General features: G+C 39.8%; 1 protein-coding gene across 2 annotated transcripts; it reads right to left on the reverse strand.

Moving 5' to 3' along the window:
- Positions 1-1,160: 1,160 nt before the first annotated feature.
- Positions 1,161-14,759, reverse strand: ASNS (asparagine synthetase (glutamine-hydrolyzing)). 2 transcript variants are annotated; one of them, XM_052692399.1, is made up of 13 exons: positions 14,632-14,743; positions 13,572-13,596; positions 13,219-13,486; positions 11,590-11,827; positions 10,750-10,935; positions 10,534-10,635; positions 8,465-8,592; positions 7,587-7,713; positions 5,886-5,992; positions 5,266-5,366; positions 4,160-4,241; positions 3,761-3,916; positions 1,161-2,307 (listed from the first exon to the last, which is right to left on the reverse strand). In XM_052692399.1, the coding sequence occupies exons 3-13, from the start codon at positions 13,465-13,467 to the stop codon at positions 2,098-2,100; spliced, it is 1,686 nt and encodes a 561-aa protein (XP_052548359.1). In that variant the 5' UTR covers positions 13,468-13,486; positions 13,572-13,596; positions 14,632-14,743; the 3' UTR covers positions 1,161-2,097. The 2 variants fall into 2 exon arrangements, with proteins under 2 accessions (XP_052548359.1, XP_052548358.1); XM_052692398.1 differs by lacking the exon at positions 13,572-13,596 and having other exon boundaries at positions 14,632-14,759.
- Between the last annotated feature and the right edge of the window lie 9,994 nt (positions 14,760-24,753).

The raw sequence follows: 24,753 nt of genomic DNA on the forward strand, positions 1-24,753 counted from the left end.
TCCCACTCTCCAAGCTACAAGTCCATCTTCAGCCAGCTGGCCAACCACATGTGGCTGTTGTCTTACATCAGAAAAAAAAAAAACAAAACAAAGAAACAAAAACAAAAAAACCCAAAAAACTACACGGCTTCACAAAAGTCATAAAGGCTGTAGAATTCATGCCTATATATGAGGAATGAATTAATAGGTTTTTACTCCTGAGACCCCTACCATATGTGCCCGTAATGAGAACAAGGCACGCAAACAAGGCCTTCCTCCTCAGGACTCCAGAAAAGAGCTATAATAATTAGGATCACCAGTACAGGATCTTGCCTCTCTAAGTAAATGCCGAATGCACTATGAATTAAAAAGAATTATGGTAGTTTTTTTTTTTAAATATCTGACTCTTCCACAAGACTACTTATCCCCTCCTACAGCCTACCGCCTGCTTGTTGCTCTTTCTTATCTCACAAGTGAACAACATTGCAGCAGAATGTGCATTAGAGTGATGAGAGAACATGTGCTGCACCTATTTTTTTACTGCAGGCATTTTCATACCAGCTGAGCCTTGGAAAGTTCACAGTAACAGATCTTATCTTTACACAGCAGAAGCCAATCAATACACTCTGTACTCCTTGGCCAAGTCAAAATATACTTTAGTGCTTCAAAAAAAAAAAAAAAAAAAAAAATCCAAGGCAAACATATGACCCTTATGTAAATAGGTCTGCAGGAACGTATTATCTTACTCACGGCATGTTGATAACAAGTGCGTGCAAGGCCACTTCTAGTAAAGCTGGACAGTTCCTGAGCTCCACACTACTGAGAGATTTCTGGATCAAAGAGGCAAATTCAGAAATTCAAAGAGATTCAATGGATTACGAGGGGTGAAAAAAGTAATGGACAATCAATCACCTTATGAAATTTTTTTTTTTAATACCAGAATTGCTTATGGCTTCGGTTTCCCTGTCAAAAGGGATGTTAAACTAGACTACTGTCTAGCACAATGATAGTCAAGTCAGTCTGCAGTGCTCATACTTTCGTTTCAAGTTACTTTTAAAAAAGCCCCTGTTCCTACATAATTATTAAAAACTTGTCCTGAGTAAAAAAAAAAAAAATTTTTTTTTTGGTAGAGCATTAAAAATTCTTATGCTTTATGAAATCTTTCTTCTTTTCTTTTCCTTTTTCCATTTTCTTAGGCAAGGTCCCTAACCCCATTGTCTTCAAAGGTGCTTTGTCCGACGACCTATGGCTGAGGGCTGGCTCACCACACAGTCGATGACATGCAGCTGAGTGGCAACAGTCTACTTTTCCATCTCACAGTAAGTGAATAAACACTTAAAATATTTAGTCATAGTAAAATAGTCATAGTAACTTCCATCAGACTGACACAAATCACCCCGTTAACGGTCTATTTTCAAGAATAATAAATACATTTAAAAATTGAAGCCCCTGAGTTAGAAACAAAGACATAACTCAGCTTCTCTTTGATAATAGTCACAGCTTACCACAGACAGGTGGTATATTTAAAAGATTCAAAAGGGACAACCTGTGGCTTTACACTAACAAGATTCCCATTAGTTTCATTTAAGTATGATCCAGCAACACCACCATTATCAACTCTAGTAAGCACCTCTGCATAGCTATGTATTCTTTTCAAAACTAGACCAAGGTTCTCATGAATTACTTGAAAGACATTCAGAACAGAGTAATACATCCAAACCCCACACTGAGGCATACAGATCTCTGAACAGCTCAGGTGAACTTGCCTTATTCTCACAGGACCAACAACAGTTTGCGTCACTTTGCCTTGAGTCCTCAATGCAGAGTTCACAATAAAATATGTTAGATGACTGCGAGGCAAATCAATACATTTGAGACCATCACGTAAGGAACCAAAGTTTTCTATAAAGTATTTTCCCATGAATTTCAAAACTTTGATACAGCGGGATTAATTTTGTAGTAGAATAACTACAGAAAGCTCTTATTTTCAATAGCATTTTCAAAATCTATCTCAAAGACCACTTAAGCTTTAGATTTGCATATTTATTTTTTCTTTTAAAAGGAGAGCGCATGCAAATTGCTTGCAGCACTTGTATTTAGGATTGATTCTATCAACAGCTACTCTTGAGCAGCTGACTTGTAATGTTTCAGTGTGCGAGCAGAAGGATCAGTGGCTTTAACCCATCTTGGCATCCAGTAGTGGGGCAGCCAGCTGCTTCGCCCTGGGTAGTGCTTCTCAAAGATCTGACGGTAGTAGTAACTTTCTTTTGTTCTAGGAGGATTGAAAGGATATTTCTCCGCTGCCTTTTCCAGCAGAAGGTCATCAACCTGTAGAAAACAGCAGAACTCACATTAGGCTGCTTTCTAATTTATGCAAGCCGATTTGCTGAAAGTCAGACATGAGAATTCACCACACATGGCCTATCAGTTTTTAAAAAAACCTTTAAACCTATTCTAAAGGCAGGCAGAGGTTTCTCACAGGTGAATTTTTGTCACAGGCTCCTTTCCATCTTTATGGATACGTAACCAAATGTCCAGCACTGTTAATGTTTCTCTCTGCGTTACATGAGATTATATATAATATCCTTTTGTTATTATGCTCAAGAAAACCTTTTTTTCTTATCCTTCTCTTTGCTGTGAATCAACTTGCACAACTTGAAGCAGACTTCCTCCATGTAAATAGCATCCTATTCTTTTCTGCTCATAATGAGCTGTTCACTCTGCTTATATAACTGGGTTCCTAGCATCAGAAGACCTGGGATACAGAGGCAGAAGACACTTTTAGCTGCTGACGTGGCTAAGAAAGGAAGGAAGAAAACTTGCACCAGTTGACAATTTCTAAAACAGCTTCCCCTCAACATGCTGTGTAATTCCCCACAGCCATGAAATAAAATTGCCTCTACTACACCAATACAGGCTCAGTAGAGGCAGCACAACACTAAGAACTGCTTTCTTGCCTGTGGATAAAGTAGAGAAGGACACACACAGTTGGTAGTAAGACAGACAAGTGCCCATCCATAAGCCCAACTACACATATTTCTGTGTAACAGAGCTCTGGAGTTATTCTCAGTGATTAACTACCTCTATGCACCAGAGACTACCCTTTGTCTGAAGTCAGAATGCTGCAAGTCTTCAGTGGTCACTGGTGCAAAGAGAGGCATTAAAAAGCAAAAGGACTCAGGTGGGCATAACTACAAAAAAAAAAACAAACAAATGAAATGAACAAGAAAAGATATTAGAGTAATTATACTGTTACTCCGCTACAGAGTAAGTTCATGCAAGTGTTTTCAACTGAAGCAGCTGCTTTACTTATAGCCCAGAAATTGTGTTTGCCAACACAGAACCTAATTTGCAATCCAGATACTTAAATTATGCTCATTTCCTTACAGTCATTTCTGCCAGACTCTAGCATTTCTTTGTACCTATGACTTCAAATGTCTTTAAGCAACTCCCATCCCAACCCCATCTCTGAAGGCATTTAAAGCCAAGCTGGATGGGGCCCTGGGCAGCCTGACCTAGTGGGAAGCAACCCTGCCCACAGCAGCAGGGTTGGAACAAGATAATTTTTAAGGTCCCTTCCAACCCAGGCCACTCTACAATTCTATGAACTTGGAAGGCTACTGAATAAAACTTTTCTTGCTCCTCCACCATGAAACTCAAGTTACTATCACATCTAGATTTATTCTCCCAACTAACAATATGATCTGTTTCCTCTCTGGCAGTAATATCTCAATGTAACTAAATGTGAAAGAGAAAAATCCCAAATACTATGGTACTATACCTGTTGATCAATATAGTCCTGAAGAATAGAAAACCAGGATTTCTTTACTGATGCTATACCATCACTAAAAGCTTCTTTGGGTCTCCAGAGTATTTCTTTGGGAAGCAAGTTGGAATCTTCAAAGGACTGTCTTAAAAGGTATTTTTCGATTCCATTCTGTTTGCAGAACGAACAATGCCATGAGTTTCAGGAACTGCAGTACAAAGATTTAAATACTTGACTAAGAAATATTTCCTTTCAAAAGATCTGGCCAGAAAAGAGTACCCAGTAGCCCAATATTCCAGCAAAATATTTAAAATCATATTTGGTCACATGGAATTCAGCAATTCAATCATGCTTAGAACACATAGCTGTTAATTTGTTAGGTCTGCATTTGGGTTCAACCCTAGTTTTACACACCTTTGGGATTCGCAGTTCTGCTGGTAGAGATAAATAGTAAGAAGTAAAGCGATGATCCAAAAATGGGACTCTTAGCTCAAGACTAATTGGGGAGAAAAACAGAAGAGATACTGAATTAATCCAACATACGAGACACTTATAAAATCCTTAACAGTTAAACTGTCCTTGTCTTTCACATCAGCACAAGATTTTCTGCTTGTACTTGGGAGAAATTTCACTTGTGTTCATGACTAACTCATGACTAATTCATGACTAACTCCATTTAATTCATCAATGTAGAGAGTTAAGTTTATTGTCTGAGTGGATTAACTACAGATTTCAGATATCTTATGATGCCATCTGCCGGACAGCTTCTGGTACAATGCATTTACAAGCTACAATCCTGCAGGATTTGCAACATCTGTTGTTTCACATCAACAAAAATACATTGAAAAATCTGTTTGCCTCCAGAGAACTACCAAGAACCTGCAAGCTGCTGACTGGGATTTGCATCAGTATTTGTAAAGATGTCACAGAATCAAGCAAAGATTTCTGAAATCCACATTTGTTCGTATTTTCAGAAAACACTGAAAGAGAGCCTGTATAGACACCATGCAGCTGTTGCCTACTTCTCCTGTAGCATATGCAGGCTATGCCAGTAGCAGATATACAAATACAAAGTCTTTCTGCTCATACTCTCTTATAGATGACATGGCTTTTAAGGACACTTGAAAGCAATAAATAAAATTAGAGTAACGGAGGCAACAAATAAAATTACAGTAACTGTGTCTTGGGTAGGAAAAACTGCTCTCAGTGTTTTCCCTCAAGAGACATTAAGCTTCCCAACTTCAAAGGCAAATGGAGATTCTATGCTAGATACAGAGTTCAAGCAGAGTACAGACTGCATTCAGTTTGTTACTACTACTCTTAAGACTGATGTTCTTCTCAGAGTAGTTTAGATCCAGACAATAATGAAGTTATCAAGTGTCACAATATTCTAAACCATTCAGAAGTTCAACCAGCAACAAGTAAACAAGTAATTCAGTCTTCTCAAAGGAAAGGAACTTTTATTATCTTGTTAAGCTCTTCTATCAGGTGTATTCAGCATCCAAGAGACCACACCTTACCCATGTGCTGCAGTAGTTCTGTCTGCACGAAGTACATCAAACAGGTAGAGCTCCTTCAGAAGCCTCTCACTCTCTTCTGCAGCCTCCTCAGGAGATGGTGCCTGTAACCAGACGTGTATGTAGCATGCAGATCTAATACAGCTGCAGTAAGGGAACCATTACTCATTGTCCTACATTTGTGTGTGCAAGCGACAGCTGACAAAAACGTGTCAACTTGCACACTAAGATTCCCAGATACCTATTTATAGAAATAAGCAATCTCTCCTCAAGTACAAAACAAGGTGTAAGACCAATGCATGCCTTTGCAAATACATCATTATAAACTGGAAGCATACAGAACTCCTAATTTTAACCATATTCATTTTCAAGAGGTTAAGTAGGATTCACATGATCTCAGAACTAGCAAAGAATACACAGAAGAAGTAAGAGACTGAGTGAGTTTGAAAAAGTCACTTTTCCACGAGTCCCTTGGATTTTATGCCCCTTCAGGCGTTAGCCTCAACAAGTATACAGCTGTGACAACCCTCAAACTTCACACCTTGAGATCTCAGTAGAGATTTTCTGTTTAAGGGGAGAACTTCTGTTTAAGAAGTCCAAGGGCCTGCTGGAAATATACTTACCTTATGGAAATATATATATCCTTGAGTCAACTCATCTGATCCTTCTCCCGAAAAAATGACCACACTGTCTGTTTTCTTGCGTATATATTTGGAGACAAGATACATACCTTAAAAGAAGTATAAAGTTATTAAAATACAGCTACATATGTTATACACGGTTGGTACAGTTTTAATTTAGTATCTTAGAAGTTTCTTGCCTACAATAATTTCTTCTGTAGCAGAGAACTGCAGTGCACTAACACTACACCTTGTTGTTGTTTAAAGCCAACCATCACCAGCCACACAAACCAAATGCTGCAGATACATCTAAAATGTGTACTTATAGTTTGCACTCAAAATATGCAAGATGTATCTGCTAGTCACCCTGGGAATGCTGGAAGATTCTCATGGGAACAAACACAGAAGTTCTTCTAACTCAATTAAAAATGAAGCATGTTTAATCTCAGCAGAGTCCTGAAAAAACCTTCTAGACTTAAATCTTTTTTTTTTTTTTTTTTAATAAGTATTTATTTATCAGAGTTATGTCCTTCCCCCATTAAATCTTTCCAAACAATAAGCTTTTGTAACAGAAGTATTAAACAGGACGAGGGGAAATGGCCTGAAGCTGTGCCAGGGAAAGTTTAGGTTGGATACCAGGAAACACTTCTTTACAGAAAGGGTGATGAAGCACTGGAATAGGCTCCCCAGGGAGGTGGTTGAGTCACCATCCCTGGATGTGTTTAAGATCCATTTGGACGTGGTGCTCAGGAACATGATTTAGCAGAGGGTTGTTAGAGTTAGGCTAGTGTGAGTAGATTGTGGCTGGACTCTATGATCTTGAAGGTTTTTTCCAACCTGAGTAATTCCATGATTCTATGAAAAGGACCTATTTTACTATATTTCTTAACAGGAAATAATCACAAAATAAGAATAGCAGATGAAAAGTTGGCTTTATTTTTTAAACAAACATTTTCAGTATTTCACACTACAAAATCCTAGCCTCATGTAAAGTTCCATTCAAGGACCTAAGTTTTCAAACCTGTTTTATCTTTTTGGCTTATTAACTTGTTTACAAAGCTATAGGCTGATGTAAGTGTAACTGGGTAAAATGCCATAGCTCGCATTAGGCAGAAGGCCACACTAGATTAGGGTTTTTCATTCTTATCATGTTGGTAACCATTTTTTAAGGACCTGCTGGTGACTTCTGCCATTTCTCAGAATCAAGCATACATTAGGAGAAGTCTACCTGACTTCAGTGTGCATGTATTACTAGAGGGTGATAAGAAATACTTCACTTTAGTATTAAGATTATGCAAGAAACGTGGCAACCATAACCGTTTCTCTATGGTAACATTCAATGCCTCAAACACTATTCCTCAAATACAGGTTATGCCTCACATAACCTGCACGTTTTCCCTCTTCTTCTAAGGTTCATACTTATCAGAATGGAAAACCTAGACCCATAGATCAAATATTTGTTTTTTATATCGCATTCCTTTTTCATCACAAAGTTTCAGGAATAGCTTTTGACAATATCTTATAGTCAGTGACTTTGAAACTAATAACCAGTTTGGCCTCAATCCAACGTCACGTTTGAGAGCTGGGGGCAAGAACTCAGGAGTTTCTGTTCCCAAACTCTACAGCAGTTAACGATGAAAACAGAGTTTTGCATAAAATGTTATTAAAGCAATACAAAGTGAGTATTGCTATTAGAAATCTTACCAATTGAAGCTCTTACTGTTGTTATATCGTAGGTTTCCAAAGAAAAGATAACCTCCTCTACTGCCTGAATTCCCTCTTCAGAATTAAATATTACTTCATGATGTTCACTGCCTATATGAGCTGCCACCTGTTGGTAAGAAGTCACAATAATGTATTAATACATTTTTAAACACACCCTCTGAAAGCATCAGCTCCCTTTTGCTATAAGCAGTGAGAATTACAGGACTTAAGGACAAGAAAACACAGCGCTGTAGCAGCCACTCCTACTTGCAGTGGTGCTCTGTCAAAGGGAACACTCCTCCCAACTGCACTGTGCTCAATTCTGACTGCAGAACATCCACATCTACTTGCCCAAAGCCTAACAGAATTTGCAGAGGATTTAAATACTCTGGAATTTACTCAGAAGAAAAAAGACAGCTCAAAAGTTACAACAGCTGGGTACCCAAAGGGAACCTCAGATACCCAGCCATTTGTACAAGGCTCTTAATTCAAGATGCTACAGTGAACTTGAAGTACTTAGCTTGCATATAAATACCATTAGCAGAGGAACAATAACATGGTGACTGACCATAAAACTCAGAGGTTTTAAGAGTCTGAGACCATTCTGAGGTACTGTTTCCTTTAGTGACAATAAAGTAATAGTCCATCACACAAGTCTTCCAAAAAAATGAAGGGAAAATAGTTATGGCTCAAATCCTCTTTTTGTAGCAATTAATTAAACATCAAATGTTGTACTAAATGATTCACAGCAAACTGATTTACATCTTCAAATTTTAATCAGTACCAAAATCAATACCGTACCATGAAGTTAGCACTTCTCTAATGCAGTCTCTAATACTCAACAACTCAGAACGATCTGGAAACAATATTTATTATACCTTTCTGGCAGCCAGTAAATCAGGACTGTTTTCCATCCCAATTGCAAAGGTTTGTAGTGGATATTTTATGTTCATTTCTTTCATCAGTTTCAGAAGAACAGCTGCAACCAAGCTGGAATCTAAGCCTCCTTTTAAAAACAAAACAAACAACAAAATGCCAAATTATTTTGTTAGATGACTGACTGACTGTTTTTTATTTCCCTCTAAGGGCACCAAGTCTAGATAGCAGAATTTCACATGCAGGTTTCATTTTTAAGCAAAGTGAATCTAAAGCACATCTGTAAAACTGCACATTTACCTCTGCTTAACACTGTACCTCTAGAGATGCCCCTTCTCAACCCAGCTACACTAGGCTCTACTCTTCATTTCAAAATTGCTCTCCATCATCTTCTACATACGTTACTTTACTAAAAAAACTAAGGAAAAAAAAAATAATTGAGGTGCTGTTTGAATAAACCAAAACAAAGCAAAAACATTTTGTTTGACCTACAACAGAATGGTCAGTGTAAGAATTCCACGTCTCCCTGATCATTTTTTCAAAAGCATGCTTAACATTTTGAGTGAAATTCATTTTTGAAGCTATTTCAGAGTGAAACGGCTCACTAGCAGCATTCTTTCTTTTCTTCCCCTTACTTTTTCCCCTAGAAGAGTATAGAAGCATTTCAACAGTTTGGAAAACAAACAAACAACAAAATACCAAGAGACATCCTAAGGCTCTTCTATTTTACTCTGAGTAGCTAGTTCTACTGCTCCTTGTCTACTGCTCCTTGTCGCTCTCCCTTTTATTTGCTATACTGAGCAAAGCACAGTCCCATACTCTGCAGTTCTAGCAGAGAACAATATGTTCTTCTACTTGTTTCCTACACTTTGTACCTAGTTTTTCAGCTGAGTGCACTAGCAAACATTCCCACTCTGATTGTCCTCTGTGGGAACCCTTTCCTGACAAAAATTTCCCTATGGAAATTACATGAATTACATGCAAACTGAGAGGAAAGACAGAGAACACAGAAATCAAACCGAGTGCTTGAGACTGAAAATCAGGGAATCACTGTTTCCACAGTGAAGCTGAGTTCCAATCCCTTTGTGATTGGAAGAGCAAGCAACTCTGTGATGCTCCAGATATACTTAAAATTATGAAGCAAGGAGATACTTTGGTAACTTGTCAGTACAGGACTTGAGTTTTACCACTGATATGCAGCGTACATGTGGACCTGAGGAGTCAACTGTCCTCTAAATTGAAAAGTCCATTTCAAAAACAAATTTCAGATATTTACTGAGGCTGAGATATTCCAGCTCTGCATGCCTCCATGTTTCATTTCCCTCCCTCCTTCTTTTTATCATGTCACAGTAAAGAAATGCTTCAACAGAATCTCCTGGTCGGTTCTCTCTCATTCAGATGCACACTTGCTAGGATAGGTGAAAAATGAGTGTAACTGCCTATGTTCAGTGCATGAATAAACAGTGTTACCAGAACTCTACCCAGAAGTACAAAGTGCTACAAAAACACAGTGAATAAGATGTGAGTCCCATGGCTACAAAGCCTTACCTCTGCAAGACTGAACTACCACATCACTCTGTCAGAGAACAACTTCTTGTACCACAAGCTACTACCTCACCTGAAAAAGAGTGTACTAAATAATTTTGGTCCAGAAGTTCCCTTGTAATTTGGGCAAAGGGCAGTTTGTGATGTAGGCTAAGTCAAAGAATACGACAGGTAAGAATTTCAGTCCCATTTGCTATCTGAAACAGTCCTCTTTTTTATGTTTCAGAGTATATTTGGTGATTTTTCAGTAAAACCATCTTTTTCTCTTCTTAGTTGAAAATGGTTATTTCTTCAACAAGACAACATCCCAGCCTAGAGTAAACTTAACAAGCATACGACTTTCAACATATCTGTAAACTAGAAAACTCCATCACAGACCATTAAGGTCTCTTAACTAAGAAAGCAAATGGAAGATTCAGATCCCTTCAGGCACATCACAGCAGCACAGTCAGTATTTTTCTTCTAACTGGTCGATGATGGCTGCGAAGTGAGAGAAGACAGAATCATTGCAATTTGTGCTATTTACCTGACAAAAGACAACCAATCCTTCTGTGAGCCATCAAACGCTTTCTAACAGCATTTTCAAACAGAACACGGATGTTGCTCTTCACTGTTTCAAGATCAAAGCCTGACCAGGAGAAAGAAGACAAAACCAAAAGAAAAGCATAATTTCATAACCAAAGATTATGATTTTATTCCCACTTTTTCATCAGAATTAATAGGAAACACTTTGCTGTACTACCTGAAGGCAGATTTTCCACTGTATCACAAGCAGCATGGAGTGGCTCATCTTTATAGCTATGAAACTTTACTACTTCCACTGATGCAACCTTGCCAGAGGGCTTCAAATCCAGCACTTCATAATGACCCGGAAGAAATGGTTCCACTTTAGGAAATAAGGATGTTGAATGCTTTAAGTTGATAAGTCCTATAAATAAAACAGGAAGAAAACAAATAGAGAGTTCAACCTGGATTTTCTAAGGTATACCTCACTCAACTTTAGATTTGTTTATGCAAGTGTTGACACTAAGAGAGTTACTCACAAAGAAATAGATAAATAATACTGAAAGTGTTCATAACAAAGGAAAAAAAACCTTATCATATAAAATTAGCATCCATTAAAAAATTATCCAAAGCTACAGAAAATTTCAGTGGGGTTTTAAAATTCTTGGCTTTTACAGATTGTAAATTCCAGTGGCATTATTTCCCACTGAATTGCAGGAATAAATTCTAATACCATTCAGTGAACCATAAATCTAGCTTAGCTCTTTAGACTACATTCAACTTTGGGTAACTGAAATACCTTGGGCTCAATACTAATACTGTTTTAGAACACAAAGAGCTATAAAATCAAAGTTATTTTAAGGATTTTAAGGACAATTAAACATTTTCAAGAGTTAGTGTCTGGTGTTGGTTTTTTTTTGTTTGTTTGTTTTAAACGAGGCACAGATTTCATATTACTAAACATTACTTCTTTATTACTGAATTAATAGTTCACTTTCTCTTCATACTTAGAAGAGACTAAAAAAGCATGCCTCCAATAAGAATACTTAATACTAGATGCTCAATACAACTGTTTTACCTTTTGCCTCAGAACAGACACCCAAAAATCCATCATCAGTCAGCACCTTAAACAGTGGTCTGACTCCATAGGTGTCTCTTGCAAGAAACACTTTTCTGTTTGCTGTGTCCAGAAGGATGAAAGCAAATACACCATCCAGCATGGATGCTGTTTGTTCTATCCCTCCTCTGTTGTAAAGATGAAGGATAACCTCACCATCCACCAGCGTTTGATACTCAAATCCAAACTGCTTCTGCAACTAAGAAAAAAACACACAAATGAACAGTTGCAAATACTGATTAACAATTAAAAAAAAAAAAAAAAAAAAAAAAAGAAGAAGAAAATTTACTAAAGAAAACAAAGGTTTTCGTTTTGTAAAACAGAGCACAAAATTTCACAAACATTTCCATCAAAGAAGGAAATTACACTTATGTACTCAAAATATTATCCAGGATCATCTCAGAGCCAACACAGATTAATTCTACAAACTCAAGCAATGTGCATTATGGCCTATTTTCAGGGAAGCACTTCTGTTAGGAGAAATAAAATTGCAGACACACAACCCTGGCTTTAAGAAGCACATCTTCCAAAGAGAAAAGGCAGAAGAAGGCAGCCACTGGTTCTGAAAATTCCACTCAAAATAGGACCAGAAACAGAAGACAGCTGCATTAAGATCAAGCATAGTTAATGTTCTTCTAGTGCTGCTTCTAGAGGCCTTTCAACAACTTCTGGACACCTGCGGGAAGATGGCGGATGGTGGGAGTTTCAGTAAAACACCTGAAAGTAAAGAAGCCCCATATAATCAATGTTTTTGCATTTTAACTTCTTTGATTTTAATTGCTATTCATGAGACAAAGATTTGGCTCAAATTGATTAATTATTAAAATAACTAAGGCATTGCCCTAAAAAAGATGGCTGCTTCACCAATGATTCTTTAATAGGTAAGAAACAAAAAGAAAAAAAAAAAAGGAAAAAAAAAGGGATTCTTTATAAAAAAAAGAAGGCCCTTAACCAAGGTAGGGAAAACAACCAAACAAGTTCCTGCTGACAGAATGTCAAGTTTTACATTATTACATTCCCCTTAGGTTTCAGTGACATGAACTGTGAGTGATTCTTAGTCCTTACAGCAACAGAAAAAAATGCAGTGCAAAACAAAATTAATATTAGTCTGCTGGTACAATACCATTTACATACACTTTGCCCTGGTGTATGTACATCCTACCTTTCAAAAAGCCAGATACTTAATAGATGAAATGTTAGTCTCCTTCCTATTTAGCCAAATTCCCAACGACATTGCTGACAGTAGCTTGACTTCAATACTTCTATGTGTTAGAAATATAAGGCACTTCAGATTATTCACATATTTCTGATCCTATCATGCTCAATTTCTGATCCATTTTAAGCATTTATTTGCAGCATGATTCAGAATCAGTCAAAAACTGTAAGCTGCTTTATAGTCCAATTTTGGATTATCTGAATCACTTCCCTTTACAAGCAACGCATCTCAGCACTGGCACACAAAGTTCAGCAGCAATATACAGACCATATGGACAATGCTCTCAGGCACAGGATATGGTTTTGGGCAGACCTGCGTGGAGTCCCACTGACTCGACGATATTTGAGCTCAGGATATTCGAACCATACTCTTACTTGTTTAAAATTGTAGATTTCTCCATTGTAACACAGCCACAGATAAGGGAACTTCTTCACCCGGATCGGCTGCATGCCATACAGCTGGTCAACAACCGCAAGGCGGTGGAAACCAAAACAGCAGTTGGTGAATCCATTGACATTCTCAAAACGAAATGCATCAGGACCTCTATGAGCTATCTTCATGGCACTCAGACACTGCACAGAAAGGCATTCATCGCTTCCAAACAAGGCCCAGATGCCGCACATTGTGAAGCTGCTGAGTTACCTAGAAATGGAAAACACATTCAGTCAGAACACAGAATCACCTAGGTTGAAGGAAACGTTACAGAGCACAAAGTCCAATCACCTACCTGACCTACATGCAGGACATGACAACTGGAAATCGTGGATACAACATGTTGATAAATAAAATGTAGGGTATCAATTGCTGGACCATAAAAAGAACTAATGAAGAGAGCAGCAGACCTTATTAACACAAGGTAAAACACAGCATGCGGATATGATAACCAGCCTTTGTCCAGCTCAAGAAATTCAGTTTAAACTTATACTCGGGTTGTTTTTCATACAGCAACAAGCTGGGTATCAGGTAAGATCTGCTGAAGTAACATCACACCAACAGATGCTTTCTGTTCTTTCACACGAGAGCTGTTCTTCTGCCACCGAAGGTACCAAGGTACGAGGGCAGCTTCACGGCGAGGAACAGAGCTAATCCCAGCACCTTGTATTCTCCTTGTATTCTCACCCATTCTCCTTGTATTTAGGTACGGACGGGCTGTTTGCTCAGTTATGCTATATGGGAAATCAATTTTTCCGTACTCTCCGCCAGAAGCACCGTGCAGAGCCAGCCCTTCCTAGGGGCCAGCGTCCCTCCCCAGCCTCGCTGCCTCCCAGCCCCAGGCAGGGCGCTGCGGCCATGCAGGGAATGGGGTGTCGGTCGCTGGGAATGCATGGGGAAGCCGTAGGACGGCCGAACCCTGCCAGGAGCGCTGCCGTAAGCAGCAGGGCAGACATGGGCGTTCGGCCCCACCACGCGCCTTCAGAAGGCTCGCCCATCACCTCCAACCCACCGGCCGGACCAGAGCAGGTGGAGCAGGCAGCAGCAGCAGGGAAATAAGCGGTACCTCCCCCATGCCGTGCATCGGGCTGCCCCTCCCCCCAGAGTCTTCTGCTCTTCCAAACGGCGAGAAACACGCGACAGCCCGCCCCTCAGCCCGCCGCAGGCGATCACTGCCGACCTCACAGCACACCAGGACCTCGGGTTCCCCCCCCGGTAGCGGGCCTTGGCCGCCCCTTCCTCCGCGGCCTCATGCAGCCCCCGCGCGGCCGAGGAACGGCGGCTGGCGATGGCCCGGAAGGTGCGGCGGGGCGGCCCTGCAGCCCGCCGGCTCCCACGCCCGCCCGAGCTCCTACCCGTGCCGGCCGCCTGCAGGGAGCGCCGCCGTCCACAATGCGCCGAGCAGAGAAAGAAGCGGCCGTGTCCGCTGCCAGGCGGCGAGCGGTAGCCGAGCTCCTCCCCTGCTGCCTGCTGAAAGCTGCGGGCAGGTTTCATCATACGGAGCCCGCCCCTGGCGCGGGCAGGCCGAGGCTGGCTCGTTGCGGCAGCCCCGATGGAGGAGGGCTGCCCCTTGGGGCAGGGGGTTTGGAGCGCGCCGGCCCTATCGGGGTGTTTTAAGGAAAAACGCGAACTTGTAGGCGATGTGGGACTCCTCAGGTTCACGGAGTGATTTGTAACGGTGATCTGTAGCCATCAGAACTCATCCACTCTTTCATCAGAAAGAGTGGTGAGGCACTGGCTCAGGCCAACCAGGGAGGTGATGGCATCCCCATCCCTGGAGGTGCTCAAGCAATGTTAAGATATGGCACTGAGGGATATGGTCAGTGGGCATGGGTTGGTGGGTGGACTAGGTGATCTTAGAGGTCTTTTCCAACCATAATGATGATTCTTAGAGCTGTGTTACTTTGTTTGGAAAAGAGAGCGTTTACAAGGCTGCACAGTACTGCAGCCTTGTAAATGATACCTACTAATCAGGAGCGTTTACTGAGGAGCTTGCCTTGGGAAACTTACATATGCTATAGGTAAAGGGATTTTGATGCCTGTGTGAACTTCATTAATGGGCAATTTTGCCTTTTTCCCCTAGAAAATGCTGAAGTGAATAAATTCTGCTGAGAAAACTAGAAAGAGAAGTGCTAAATATAAGCCTTTATTCTGCACACATACTTCAGGACAGCCATTAGTAGTCACTTGCAGTGCCGCTTCATCATTTGCTTTAGCTGACTTGGTTTAAAACTTCAGTACTGTGCATAAAGTTCTTCAGATCATGAAAACTCTATACAAAGTTATTTTTTCAGATTTTAGTAAGCATGCTGTAGTACTGTATGCATGAGAAGTGCCTCCCATGCTGATCATCAATAGAGGTAGGAAACTGCTGCTCAGCACAGCCTTGCTTTCACCTACCGATGCTAAAGATTGGACCTGGGAGAGGTGCAGCTTTGGGCAGCTGTGCAGGTGCCAGATGTACAGTTCTCAGCAGCTTTGCACAGCGTGGGCAAGGACAGTGAAAGTGTGAGCCTTGGCACATCAGTCACTGCCCACAGCATGAGAGCACTGGTTCTGCTGGGGAGCACCTCATGCAGCCTCCTGTTGGTTTGTTGTTGTTTTTTCTTTCTTTCTTTTTTTTTTTTATTCCAGAGATCTAAGTGTTAGAAACTACATTTTGAAAATGTACAATAACAGGTAAACACTGCATTAATGTAGGGTTGTTGTTTGTGTGGTTTTTGTTGCTGTTGTTTGCTTTTTTTGTCAGGGTCTTTTGTTAATAGCTTTTCACTACCTCTTTTCCTTCCTTTCTACCTGCAAATAAAAGATCTTTGGAAGAGCCTGTATTTTATGGGTAATTCCTGGTTCATAATGGGGTCTCATACAGTGTTTTATAATAGTGAATACAAAAGTATTTGGAAAAATGAGAATATTGTCATAAAAAGCCAGAGCGGGGAGGTGAGAAGCAAACTGCAGGAAGAAATATTGGACAAGCACAGTCAGCGAAGCTGCCCAATTCCTCATTAATGTCTGTGCCCCTGGGGTACACTGGGTAACAGCCACTTATTTATCCTACCTTTTATTACCCTTCTTAAAAATTGGAGCAAACTGCCACGTTTCAATGTGTCTTGCTTGTTTCATCCTCCATTTTAATGAAGTTTATGTTGTTAAATGTAGGACTAATGGGAGAATACCAGACATAATATATTTTCAGACGTTGGCAATTTCACCAGTCACTAACTGCAATAGCACAGGTGATAACTGATATGTCTCTGTCCTTTCCTAGCCTTTTCTCTACTACTGTCAAGTCGCTCTTTACATTCCTTTTACATTAAGTGCAGTCCTTTTACATTAAATGTTGAGAAGAAAAGCAGCTTTGCTCTTCTCAGCCATCTTTCAGTGCCCTGCAGACACTGCTAATGGGCAATAGTTTCTCCAAAGCATTGACTTCTTGATGACTTCCCTGAAGCAACTTTCAGCAGTATTCAAGCTTTCCCACTTTTATATGCCAAGATCAAAGCCTTCTTTGTAAACTCTTTGCAAGCAGACTCAGACCTGTATTTGTTCTTATTCTGATGTCTGCCCACATCAACTTGTGATCAGTCCCCTTAGAAATGGGCCTGAATCATGGATGCTGGTTGGTTAGTTATATCTGAATCATTGATCACCTGAATCGTTGAGTTCTAATAAGGCTACAGTAAACTGACTTAAAACAGAAGTGTGGTTAGTCAGGTGTGTTGCAGTCCTTGAATTCCTCCAGATTGAAGTACCTTTATGACTTCCTTTGTATCCAGTATCCATTTTTAGCATGGGCCTACTGCCCTTCATTTAGCCTTACACAACATGAATTGCAACATCATCTCCAGTCCTAACTGGTGCAGTAATGGAGTCATGAGAATAGGCTGTTTCTAGATGCCTTGAGTAATCTTTTTTTCTACTCTCAGGGAATGGATATTCATGATGTAAGCTGGGCACAGATCTCCAAGAATCCTCTATTTTCCAGCTTGAAATTTTCCTTTCACATATTTGCTGCAACGACACATCACAAGACATCATCATAGGCTTACCTGAGTGGGATATGCTACTATGACTTGTTTGTGAGCGTCCACAAATTACTTCTGTGTTGAAGTCTGTGTACTACAGACATCTCCTGTTCCTGAATGCATACTGTAACAAGAACAAGATGCCATCCTAGGGGCAGGGAGAACCAAGTGGCAAACAGCAAATGCTCTTCCTGGCAGCAGCCTAATATACATTCTAGGACGGGAACTGAGCTTGGAAACAAAAGGCTGTTTTTGCTGGTGGAGCCAATAGAAACATCCTTACCCCATGACAGCCTCACCAACATATTACACACTGGAAGAAATTACCTGATGGGCTGGACCCAGTGGAAGCTGGAGATCAATTCCTTCACAACTGCATGGGTTGGCATAGATAACATATCTCATACTCTGCCTGTTTTTACAAATACAAAAATGTGCAGTTAGATACATGCACTTTTACTAGGTGATATCTGTAGTGCCAGGTCTGGTAATACCTCTCACATTTCAAATGCATGATTATATGTCAGGGATATGTGTATGCAGGGAGCAAAGCCCTTTTCCTAATTTGGTTTTCCTTGCCCAGGAGAACTGTAACATGATGTGCTAAATAGGTGAAAGTTTTGAAATTCTCAGACAACAACATGCTTTAACACTTAGATCTGAATGGGAAAAAAAAACAAAAACAAACAAGCAAAAACAGAAAACAGAAGCTGTCAGAATCAAAAGCTCTTTGCAGACCTGTAACTTGAAGTAAGATAGGCTCACATTTGTATTACTCGGTCTATCTTTTACCCGCTGGAATTGTACCCCATGTCTGAGAGCTTTGTGCTTGCAGCTTCTGAAGAACTTACCACCCCAGAACTGCGCTGTTTGCTCCTATAATTTTGAATGTATCTATTTTTCTTTCATTCCTTTGTGTTCTCTTTTCATCCTTTGGAGATATGTAAAGGATATGCAGACTATCTGTCTGTCCTCCAGACAAAACCTTCTCTCTCTCGATACAAAAAGTGGTTGTCTCTTCACTGAGAGTTCCTTTTGCTATAGTCTCTCTCATTTAATCCTTTTTCTTTTCTTTCTGCTAAATTATGTTAAGCTTCAAAACAAATAAAACTTGCTCTGACCTCAGAGTTAAGAGAGCACTGATGTGTTAAAAGAATATCTTTTCTAGAGCGGGGCATTCAGATCTTCAGTAATGCACTAGGAAGGCATGTCTAGTGCAGCAGCCAGAGAAGACACAAAGAAAGGTGATTTGTTACTGCCTGCACAAAAGACCGAGCATTTTACACTGCTGCAGCATCTTTTCTAATGCCCCAAGTTCTTCCATTATCCTTTGCATTTCTTGGCACAGACGAGAAAAGGTTGTTGAAAGAGCTGCCAGTGCAGATTGCAGGCATGGCATATGGCTTACCAACAAGTCTTTTGTGAGAAGGCCCAAGACTACAGAGGAATGAAACCTTGCTGACTTTAACTGAATAATGGCCTTGGTTAATGCCAATTTGTGCTCTTATCCCTGGGGGCAGGGGAGGAAACCCCCAGCCCAAAGAACTGTTACATATGCTTTTTTAACAACTTGCAAAACAAGACAGAAAAATTAGTTTTCTGATGCTAATTGTATAACATAAAGCAGAATAATTCTCTTGAGTTTTTAATCGTGCTGGTAGAACTAGTTTAAATCCTGGTTCTTTTTCGTACAGTACAAAAGATCAGGTGTCAGCTGAACTAGGCTTTAACAGCTGCAGTCAGTGTAGCAGGATTAACAGCAAATTGCAATCTTCAGTTCATTTTTTCACCATGCAGCACCCATTGTGACATTTTGCCCAATTCGGTAGATGTTTTATTACAAACAAGATCCTATTCATCTAGAATACAACTAAATTCCACTGTAGGAGCCATGGCTAGCTGGTGTAATGTTGTAACAGCAAAACCTGTGTTTGACCATATATAACAGTCTTGAAACTCATTGGAATGTATTTTTGATACGGAATTACTTGACTTGGTTCTAGCAAAGTCATTTTCACACACATCAGTGGTGCAAGTTTAGTCTTGTAAAGCATTGTATTTCATGTTCCTAAATAGAATTAAGATCAGAGGGGGAAGAATGACAATTAGTGAATACTGCCTTTTTTTAGAGAAGGTAAAATCATCATTTGGTTTATAAAGGGCTGAGACACTGAGCCAGTCTAAAACATAAGGATGCAGCTGCACTTTCCCATCACTAGATAGTGCTATTGCCTCATGATGAGAAATCATCTTGCTTTTAGTATTGTAGCTACCAGAAATAGAGGTGAGGAACAAATACAGCAAAGGTCTTCAGTGAAAGAAATAGACTGGTAAATGCACTGTAGAAAATGCAGTGTAGAAAATAAATAACTGCAGTAACGCTTACACTAAGCCAAATATTTTCTTTAAATGAAAATATAATAGCAAAAGTCATTTGTTTCCAGTTTTCTCACATATGTGCATGCTGAAATACAGCTTACTGCGTAGTCAGTATATGGTGCCTTCTTTCTAATCTGTTAAATCAAATAGTAGCAAACCCTTCAAATGGTTGCTTTCTTTCTTTATCATAGCTATTTACTCTGCTTTTTTTTTTTCCCCCTAGGAATTAGTTCTGAATGCTACACAGAGGTAATTTTTGTTACTGGTGTTATACAAATAGTAACACGGCATGTCTCTCCTCCCTGTTCTTCCATAGCTAGGAACTCTTAACAACAGACTTTGTAAAAATGTTTCTTTACATGTTAAGAAAAGAAAACATGAAGGAAAGACAATTCTTCCTATTTAAAAGAGAAAACAACCAACAAGAGACAAAAAAAATCAAAAGAGAAGAAAACTAATTCTAAAGGAACTCAAAATGCAGTATCAGTTCAAAAGGAGTAAAGAACTGAACAATTAATGGTTGGAAAGTAGAAACTTTGTTCTGCATGCTAATTTGTACCTCATTTCTCATCACAGATATTTCAGATAATAATGCATTTCTACTAATGCAAAAGCTTGATTTCCAATATTAATTCCAACATTTTTATTAAGCTTTCTGTGTTATTCTGTTTTCTAAGGAAAAATAAGGAAACGTGAATGAACTAAAATCTTCTGCCAGCTCTCACCCCAGCACAAATATACGATACTGATGCTTGGATCTCTGGCAGCCACCCACAGAACCTTTTTGCTTTCGCCAGGAACGGGTATGAGACAGGCAAACAAAAGAACGTACCCACAAGTGTTGGCTACTCTTCAAGCCATTCTGAAATTCGCCTCTTTTGGTTGGGACCTTTGATGTATCATTTCTGTAGGATTTGACAGAGAAAGTATTTGCACTGGCTACCTATTAACTTGCACGTAGATGTAGAATAAATGGGAATTTACTTATCTGTACAGAAATATATCAGTAACAAGAATAAAAAGAGATGCATTTTTCTTAAGTGCCAAAGTTGGTTTATCAAGGCCATTTCAACAAACACAGCAGGGCCAGAAAGTACATTTTGTTATGGCAGCCTAACTAATTATTAGCACACCTGTCAGTGTGATTTATGTCCATACCGAGTAGCATTCCTTACAGAATAATACCTGCCAAGAGCTACCTCTATAGAGAACCATGGATGAGACTGAGGTTTCATTCCATCCACCCGAGGGAATCCCAGCAGACTTCATAACCTTTCAGTGCTCCTGCATGCCTTCCCACCACATACCATGGTACTGAAGGTGAATACCATTTTCTCAGTTTAGTGATAAGTAAACGTCATTCTGGTGGGCTGCATTGGCTTATTTTGACTGAAAAAAAGTCATAAAATAGTTACAGCTCCTAGCTCTGACTCATGTAGGTGTAGCCCAAGGCATTCTGAAGTGGGCTTTGGGTGCCTAAGCAGGACGGAAACATCATGGGGAATGCTTTTCTTGTAGAACATTCAGGATGGGAGCATATTGCAACTTGTCTGACATTTACAATCAAAATATAAAGATATTTAACATTCTTTAATTTTTGTAATGAGCAAATTGCCTTTCCCTCACATTCTTTAAAATGCTCTTTAAAATATCAGCAAGATGCAGAAATTATTCTTCAAGCCTGCCACTCAAAGTGCATCATTCAAATTTTTGGCACACACTGAACACTGTGGATTGTTTTAAGTTAATTATTTGTTTAAAGCACATCTAATTAGCATAGATAGCAATGCAGAGATCATACACTGTTTAAAGGCAGACAGTATTTCTAACTTTACAGATCAGTGAGGTGTATTATTGCATGGCAATTCCATTGTTTGTGCAAGAAATACAGCAAATGAAGTTCCTTATCATAATAGGAGGTCAGACTTAAAGCCACCAGGTGTTTCTTTGGGCATAAGAAGAAGGGAGCAATAAACTTAAGCACAGATAACCCCTTTCTTTATTGTTTTATAATCCACTTTTCTCAAATAGATGACAGTAAATTAGTTTTGCACGTCTGTAAAACTAATGCACCATACGGATTACGTGGACCTAACACCAAATAAGTGTGTGATTTCCCAAGTCAAGCAGGAGGAGGTCATGGTGATAAATTGAAACTGTTTGCTTTCCTGAAGGCCTTTGTTTCACTCTCAGATTTAGCATAGGCATAAATTACACGTGTACTTCAGCTAGTCCAGCTTGCCTGCAACCACAATTTGTGGGTTCACATGCTCACAAAGAGTGAATAGTAAGTTCTGTAGAGAAGAATGATCTCATTGAGTCTGAAAGACAATAGGATTTATTTTATAAATAATATTAAGCAAATAAAACATAATATTTAATATGGTCATCTCTTTAACCAAAAATGAATGGAGAACAAAAAAAAGTAGCTTGCAGGTTAAAAATATGGAAATTACTCATCCATATATGTTTCCATGGTCTTTGATGATGATTCATAAAAATACTGGCATAAATTAATTCAAGATAGAACCATTTATAATTGAACAAATCATCAAGAAAAAAAAAAAAAAAACTATGTAAAATTTGGCCTATTAAAGCTGGTTCCTTGCCAGACATTAATATGTAGAAAATAGGTTGCAGAAAGAAATTAGAGTTCTGCCTTAGATATTTAACTAAATATGTATTCAGTCATTGACTTGTTGAATCACAACATTTTGTCTTCTACATTTCTGTCATTCCTCTTAACTACAAGGCTGCTCCTAAAGCAATTCTACTTTATAATGCTGGCCCACAACCTCAGAGATGGATGTTGGTGATATGACATAGAAGTTGAACCTTCTCACTAATATTCCTTCACATTTTGTTGGCAGCAGAAGGGCAGCCTGACAAAATGGTGTCTAACGTGGAAGTGTGTATGAAGCAAAGGGGTGGAACTGAATTCCCACACGTGGATAAAATATCTCCCATTGATATTCATTGATGTTTGCTGAATGTTTATGGAGAGCAAACAGTGGATTTTGGCACAGTGAGGTGGTGGGTGGTGCATTTCAGCAATGGAGACATCAATATGAAAGACAAGCCATGCTCCAGACAGCCTTGCAGTCACACCACAAAACTAAGAGCATCTCAATCAGATAGTCCACGTGAATCAATGGATTTTGAACAGGGAGCTACGTACAGAGCTGAATATTGGCTTCAACACATCGGAAATGGAGGTGGCCACATTGGAATATCCCAAAGTTTGTACCAGGTGGGTCCCATGAATGCTCACACAGGGAAAGAAAGAACACCACACGCAAGTTTGCCAGGACCTATTGAGCCAACATGAGGTTGAAGGTGACATGTAGGCTCTTTTTTGTCACTGGCTAAAACACGTAGGTAATGGTAGTAACTACACAGAAAAAAAGCAGTGTTTTGGAGGTTTTGTTTGCTTTTTTTAATAGCGGAAAAGTTGCTCTATCAGATAGTGTTACTGCACTCTTTTTATCTGTTGCAGCTTCCATGGAAATAAAAAAAAAGAGGCAATACTTTTGGAACAACCTGCACAGACACCTGTATTCTCAGACTGCTGCACAGAGAGATGCAGAGTTACGCAGCTGATCTGTATATCTGTTCAGATATGTACTTACTCTTAAGCACTCCCCAAAGGGCTCTGTGGCGAAGATGCCCAGCCAGGGAGCTCCTGAAAACTACCCAGAGATGTGCAAAGTGATAGAGGGCCTCTTAACCTGCCTTTGCCCTGTCACCTTTTGGAAGCTTGCAGGAAATGATCCTGTGTTTACCTAGATAGGGAAAGTCCTCACCCTTTCCTCATTTCTTGCATAATGCCATGAAATAGCTAATCTCCTTGTAAATCAAACTACTTCGCATCATTTTCCCTATCATTCACTCTCAGCCACGTTTATCCCAGCGTGCAAGAAAGGAAGTTGTGTGAATCTAATAATACTGAGATATTCCCATGGTTCCGATATGTTCCCCATCACTGAGGGTTTTATCAGGAGGAGAGGACAAAGCAGCAGCACACATATAAGAACGGGATGGTGGTGAAGCACCAGGTGTGCTCCCCTTTCCCTCCCAGACAGAGGGAATGGCTTTTCCCTCACACAGCCACCAAGCATCACGCTGCTATGTAGCTCAACAGAAGGTTTGTAGAGGTGTTTGCTGCCGCTGCACATGCAAGGTATCTCCTTAGAAGAAACAGATCCCTTTGTGTTCCATAACTCACCAATATCTGAGAGCGATAAGGCTGTTTCTGTGTGTGATATGCAAATCTCTGCATGTAGTGTTAAATAGCTGTTATGCAGTGGCCAACGCCCTGCCATTTGTTGAAGCAAACACTGTGCACACCAATATTAATAGTCAGTCCATATCTGTTAAATTACAGCTCATTCCACCTTTGTTCTTTGAAATTCTCCTTTCAAACCAGCTTAGGAATAAGATAACTCAGTAAACAAATCAGTGTGAAAAAGTGTAGCAGCTCATGCATACATATATGATACACATAGGCCATGATCCCTGGCAGTAGCACTCCCACGAAGCAAACCAGACTTTCGGGTTTGCCAAGCAAGATGCGTCTCGCATTCAACTCTGTGATATTTAATACCTGTAATATGAGACATTTTGAAAACTTTACCTATTTCAAAATGTTAAGGCACACCATGGACATGGGTGGACAGAACTGCAATCAGAATCTGGAGCAGTAAAAAAGGAAAAAAAAAAAAAAAAAAAAAAAAAGGAAACGAGGAGACAAAGACACCTCTACCTCATCTGCTGCCTTTGCCAATTCCATTGCCTTTGTTATATGTAGGCCAGTCCAAAAATAACACCTCTTATTTATTTCTATGCAAACTACAACAGATACAAAGAGCACAATCGCACTGATAGCGCAACTTCTCAGCTACAAAGCACTATTTTTCAACAGAGTCACAGCCATCAGCTGTGCATTTTTGGCAGTGATAAACATGAGCCTGCATGCTGCGATCACAGCCACCTTCATGGTGGTCCTGAACATGGTTTATCTTTCACATTGCCCGCACCACTGCTGGAATGCAGCACCAACCACCTCACTGTGCT

Source organism: Tympanuchus pallidicinctus, unplaced genomic scaffold (genome assembly GCF_026119805.1).
Source record: "Tympanuchus pallidicinctus isolate F22 unplaced genomic scaffold, pur_lepc_1.0 scaffold3, whole genome shotgun sequence".
Lineage (NCBI taxonomy): Eukaryota > Metazoa > Chordata > Aves > Galliformes > Phasianidae > Tympanuchus > Tympanuchus pallidicinctus.

Bases quoted from the DNA above. Each gene is read 5' to 3' on its own strand.
- ASNS (XM_052692398.1), bottom strand. From the start codon at position 13,467: ATGTGCGGCATCTGGGCCTTGTTTGGAAGCGATGAATGCCTTTCTGTG. The intron at 10,936-11,589 runs GTAAAACAGTTG...TTTTATTTATAG, and splicing joins TGTCTGTTCTGAGGCAAAAG to GACTTATCAACTTAAAGCAT. The intron at 10,636-10,749 runs GTAGTACAGCAA...TCTCCTGGTCAG, and splicing joins AGTGGAAAATCTGCCTTCAG to GCTTTGATCTTGAAACAGTG.